The 6,000-nt window shown below is 47.7% G+C and overlaps 1 protein-coding gene across 7 annotated transcripts in view; it reads right to left on the reverse strand.

Annotated features, from left to right (window-relative positions):
• The window catches only part of Rap1gds1 (Rap1 GTPase-GDP dissociation stimulator 1), a 122,510-nt gene extending 121,126 nt beyond the window's left edge, over window positions 1-1,384 (reverse strand). For all 7 annotated transcript variants that reach the window (XM_008826186.3, XM_008826182.2, XM_029560230.1 and 4 more), the window contains exon 1: window positions 1,230-1,384. In XM_008826186.3, the coding sequence (XP_008824408.1) occupies window positions 1,230-1,233 (4 nt within the window). In that variant the 5' untranslated portion in view covers window positions 1,234-1,384. The remainder of the gene's footprint in view (window positions 1-1,229) is intronic.
• Between the last annotated feature and the right edge of the window lie 4,616 nt (window positions 1,385-6,000).

Here is a 6,000-nt window from a genome sequence, read left to right on the forward strand (position 1 = left end):
TCCTGTTTTTACAGAAATCTGTCCCACACATCAATAGTATTCACATTAAAAGGAGAACAAACGAAAGTAAATTCAGGGCCCTTGACAGTTTTTCATTCAAACCACCTCCTGCAACTGTGTTCTTCCAGGAAGCTCACAGCACGATTTCTAGATTGACATGCTTCCTGGAGGGTGCTGAACTACCATGATCTAACTCTGAATATGTGTGGAGCACGGTATTGACAATCAAAGGACCACATCTCAAGCTTAAAATAACTTGCACAGGAGTGGAGAAAATCCAGTGTAGGGATACCAATGAGGTCCATTTTTGAAAGAGGGCATTATGACCAATGGGAGTGGAGGCAGACTGGGGAACATTTACTGCTAAGATATTTCAAGTCGCTACTATTAAAAGTTTTTGTTCTTAATTACATTACAGAATTTACCAGGAATGTTTGTAATTACGCACATGTAAGCAGTAGCTGATGAAAAAAAATCTGTTTAAATTATCTATAGTTCTATAAAACATATTTGCTTTTAAATATCCAATCTCTTGGGATTAACTATAAATACATAATACAGATTATGCAGATTCAGGCAGAGGGAGGTGGGGAAGAATAAGCAGCATGCAAATTCCATAAAAATGTGTTGCAGGATGCAGTTTCCTGCTACAGTAGCCAGACGAGGGAATCCAGAAAGCCGGCTGAGCACAGGAACAGTGCACACGGTAGTCACCCAACACTAATTCAACAGCTAGCGGCTCCAGGCGGCCCTCGCCGCCTCTGACAAGTCATCATCTCAACCTATGAGGCTGTCTGCTCTCCCCCGGTGGAAAAGCAATCGCGGGCAGGTTGTAAATCGCCCTTCCAAACTACTTGCTCGCACTTCCGCGCGCCGGCGCCAGGAATCCCCGGGCCCGGGAGAGGTCGCGCGGGCGGGGAAAGAAGTTCCGCCCGGGGGCTCGCTCGCGGAGGGACCCGGCGGTCCGGGCCTCGGAAGCAGGAGGCCGGGACCGGCGCCGGCAGGAAGCGGGGAGGAGGGGAGGCCGCGGAGGCGAGGCGCTGGGCCGGCCGACCCCACCCCGGCCCGCGACCCCGCCGGCTCCCCGCGTGCGCCAGCGCTCCCCAGGGAGGGCCGCCGCCCCCCAGCCCGAGGACCCGCGGAATCCCGCAACTTTGCGCGACAAATGCTTCCCACCCTGCAGCGCTGAGAGGAAATGTCAGAATGACTGCGGGGAGAGGATGACTTACCCATGTTGCTCTCACGGGGCGAGGGCCGGCAGGGCGAGGCGCAGAGCTCGGGTGCGGCGCGCCGGCGTCCTCCGCGTCTCCCGCAGCCAGGGAGGGACCCGCGGGGGGCGGCCGCCGGGGAGGAGCAGCGGCTGCGGCTGAGGGGAGCGTCCGGAGGAGCGCCCCGCCCTCCCCGCCGAGCATGCTCAGTGCGGCTTTTCCCCTTCTGCCCGGGGCGAGGGAGCGGAGCGGACCGGTGGGTGTGTGTCTGCTGACTGGCTGCGGTTACCGCGTGCGGGACCGAGGCCCGGCTGCGGGGTAGGGACCCCCGGGCCGACCCACTCCCCGGACACAAGACAGGAACGTGCCGTCGCCTGCCCGGAAGCCTCCTCAGCGCCGAGCATGCTCAGTGCGGCTTTTCCCCTTCTGCCCGGGGCGAGGGAGCGGAGCGGACCGGTGGGTGTGTGTCTGCTGACTGGCTGCGGTTACCGCGTGCGGGACCGAGGCCCGGCTGCGGGGTAGGGACCCCCGGGCCGACCCACTCCCCGGACACAAGACAGGAACGTGCCGTCGCCTGCCCGGAAGCCTCCTCAGCCCCGCAGGGTGCTGGGCTGCAGGCACACGCCCGGGGCGAGGCTGGCGAGCACGTGTGGGCCCCGCGCGGCGCTTGGGATGCCTGGCTGAGCGCTAAGCGAGACTCATCCAGGTCCCCCGTTAGGCTGGGAACCGGCCTTCCCCGCCCTGGGCGCCGGGCGCGTCGCCGAGCCCTCCGGGGTGTGTCGGCCGAGCACCGGGATGGACCTACTCGGTCTCCCGAACCCGACGGGGGCTGCGCCGCTTCGGCCTTGGGGACGCGGGAAGCGTGCTGACCCGGGACCAGGCACCCTGAACCTGCCCTGAGCCCTGTGTGGTTAGAGGAGGGTTCGTACCATCCCGGGGCTGGGGCGAGCAGATTGCACAACCTGTGGGACCAGAAGCCACGTTTCTTTCCCTTGAATTTTTGCTCCCCGATGTTGAGAAAGGTCTTTTTCTTCGTGTGAGTGACAGCTCAGCCTCTGTATGACCGTATTACTGGCACAATCAGAAGGGGCCCCTGATACATTAAGCGCAGAGATTTTATGCGATTTTTCTGAAAAGTGCTACATAAACAGGTGTGGTCATACAAGAATAAGGAATTCACTGAAGCGACGCAAAAGTTAATTAAGCAACTAATCTCTAAAGAATATCTTCCTGTTTCCCTCCAGATCATCTCACAGAAGTTTCCTAGGGCTGCTTCAATGATTACCACAAACTGAGGATTAGAGCAAGGAAGTAAGACAGTTGAGGAGGCCAGAAAACTGCAATCCGAACAGGGCCATGTACCTTCCCAAGGCACGGCAGAAGGGTCTTAGCTTCTAGTTCTTTGACTTGTGGCAGCCAAACTTCCAACTTTGATGGTGCATATGGTGCTCTCCCTATGTATTTACGTGTTCAAATTTTCCTTTTTTTTATAAGACACGGGTCATGTTAGATTGGGGGACCCACTCAAGTATGATCTCTTTAATTCTGTTGGCAATGATGCTGTTTCCAAGCAAGGTCTGGTTTAGCTGTATGGGGGGAGGGGCGCAATTCAGCCAATAAGCCACCAAATCACATGTATATCTGCCATATTCCACATTGCACCCCCACCCTTAAATGTCTCCATAAAACTACACTGGGCCTTTGGATTGCTTCTGGTGTTTGGTCCCTCCTTCCTTAATTTTCACAGATCTTTTCCAGATACTCAATTTCACATGCTTGTTTTTCTGTTACTTCCTTTACTAATTGTATGTTATAATAATTTCAGAATATTTTCTTGTTTTCATTTGAGTTGAAATTAGAAAATCAGCTGAAATGGCTTTGTGTCCTTTTTACCCAGTGTAAGCGCCAGTTTTGTTCATCTTGAATCCACAAGCCATCCCTTCAGCGTTCTTGCCAATTAAAACCACAGAGCTGGCCAGTCATAGGTTTTACATTGAAACTGAGTCCCCTGTAGTGAAACTAGTGAGACCCTCTAGTACTACCCAGAAGCAGGCCACTTACGGAACCATAAAACACTTGCTTGTTTGTTTTTAATTTGTGGAGGTGGGGAGATTGGGGGGGTTACTTTTATTGTGGTTGAGTGTTTCACCTGAATTCATACAAGTTTACCAGTGTTGTCCAGTGCCCATGGAGGCCAGGAGAGAGCCTTGGACCCCCTGGAACTGGAATTTGAGAGTTATGAGCTGCCATGTGGGTGCTGGGAACTGAACCTGTGTCCTCTGGAAGAGCAGCCAGTTCTCTTAACCCCAGACCATCTCTCCAGACCTGTTTTTGGTGCTTTTGTTTTTGAAATGATTTCCCCACAGCCCTAGCTGGCCTAGAACTCCCTATATAGACCAGGCTAGGCTCATCTCACATCCTGCCTCTGCCTACTGAATGCACAGATTAAGTGTGCCACCAGATTCAATTTGTTTTTTTGAGACCTCGGATGGTGGCTGGTCCAAGATAATCTCACAAACTGACATCAGTTCTCCTGCCTTGGCCTCTAAAGTGCTGAGTTTAAGGCATGGGCCAGCACACTGAGATCAGTAACATACTTTTTGCACACACAACTCTTTCCTCCTTTCTTGTCCTTTCATAGGAATATAATGGTTTTTATTTTCATATTTTTATTTATGAACCCTTCCATAGGCACCTTGTCTAGATTTTAATTATTCCCACTTTATAGCCCTACTTCCTTATTTTTTTCTTTAATATACATCACTAGGATAATATGTATTTTGATTTTGAGGGCCTAACATGCACATTTAAACATAAGTCCTGGGGCTGGAGAGATGGCTCATCGGTTAAGAATACTGACTGCTCTTGCAGAGGACCTGGGTTTGATTCTCAGCACCCATATAGTAGCTAACAACTGTCTGTAACTCCAGTTCCAGGGTAATCCTACTCCCTCTTCTGACCTTCGTAGGCATTGCAGGCAATAAACTCATACACAAAAATTAAAAATAATAATAAATAAAAATATGTAAAAAAGTTGCATCCTCAGAGTAGCTTTTGCCTTTTCTTATTTGCTGTTCTTTATTCCCCAAGACAAAGCAAATGCTTAATAAACGTTGCTGTATGAAAGTCTTTTTTGTCCTTTTTTACTCCCAGAGATTTTATCCTGAAAGAGAGTGAGAAGATTTTCCTTTTAAATGCTAGCAACAAAAAAAAAAAAAAAAAGAAAAAAGTATAGCACCTCACTAAGTAAAATTAATTGATAGCTATGATGATTATGACAGCTATTCTGTACTGTTTCTGTCTTAAAGTATGATCCCCTACTGGGTGGACTCTTTCTAGTGATTTGTTTATTCATTGTGCCATAGAGGTTTATTGAGTGTATATGCTATACTGTGAATTATGGTATTAGGGATATAAAATTAAACTATGGTCCCTGCCACCAAACAAGGTGATAGACTAGAAACATTGTTTTCACAAAACTTCTGGTCATAATCATAAAAATAACCAGAAATACACACTTTATATCAAGGAATTCTTCCAGAATTTACTTTTCCCCATTCTGCAGGTTAAACAGTGGTCAAGATTTAGGTAGGTCTATTACAAAATGCAATAGGTAGAGGTTTGTAATCCCCAGAGGTTCATAATTCCCTCTGTGAAATATGTGCATATGTATCATGTTTATTTGAATAACAAGTTCTGTTGAAAATTGACATGTTAAATAAGTGTCTTTTGAGAAGAAAAACATCAAGGAAAATGTCTGTTAGTAAAGATCAGGAGCAGTACTGTATTTTAAACAAGGCTTGTAACTTACCTAATTAATGCGTGTAACCTCAAGTCAGAAGATGATTTAAGTTCTTTAAGGGAATCCTGCTGGGAGGGGAAGAGCAAAAAGGAAGAGAGGAGAGGAGAGGAGAGGAGAGAGAAAGGATGTCCTTAAAAGAATAATGGGGTGCTGATTGCCTCTCCTTTGCCATGATGTTCTGAATACCATTTGGAAGAATCGCACTAGAGTAGTTAACTGAACTTTGCAGTGATAAATAATTCCACAGTGTACAGTTTTCTACCTAAACTCTATTTTCTAAAGGCCTCATTGGTGCTGGGCATTGTGGTGAGGGTGGATCTCTATGAGATTGAGTCTAGCCTGGTCTATGTAATGAATTCCAGGCCAGCTGGGACTATATGGAGACCCTGTTTCGAAAAACCAGGCCAAAACAAAAGATCTCATTGGGGAAATTAGGCTAGTCCAGGTTGGACGACTAAAATTTTCTAACCTTATTTCAATCCCTGTGTCATTGTCCTTTGTGCCATTTACTTATATATTAACCATTCCCTAAATCCTGTGAATTTGTGATTTTCTTCTTTTCGTATTCTGTCAACTCTATGTGGACACATTTCAAGTAATTATAGACCTATATTATGTATATTTTTAGATGACCTAAAAATCAGTCAACATATCTCTTCTAAGCTTTGTACTGTACTAGTATGTTGGTTACTTTTCTTGTTCAAAGACCTGATAAAAGCAACTTAAAGGAAGATGAGTTTATTTTGGCTAACAGATTGAGATACAGTCTGTCATATCACAGAAGGCATGGTGGCAGGAGCATAGCACAGCTGGCAGCACACCTCCACAGTTAGGAAGCAGAGTGATTGAATGCTGTCCTTGAGCAACTTTTCTTCTTTTTATTCAGTCCAGGCCCCAGCCCATGGAATGGTGCTGCCCACAGTTAGGACGGTAAAATCTAGAAACACCTTCATAGACATATCCAGGGGTTTGTTTGCATGGTGATTCTAA

The sequence above is a fragment of the Nannospalax galili genome, unplaced genomic scaffold (genome assembly GCF_000622305.1).
Source record: "Nannospalax galili isolate Female #2095 unplaced genomic scaffold, S.galili_v1.0 scaffold189, whole genome shotgun sequence".
Taxonomy (NCBI): domain Eukaryota; kingdom Metazoa; phylum Chordata; class Mammalia; order Rodentia; family Spalacidae; genus Nannospalax; species Nannospalax galili.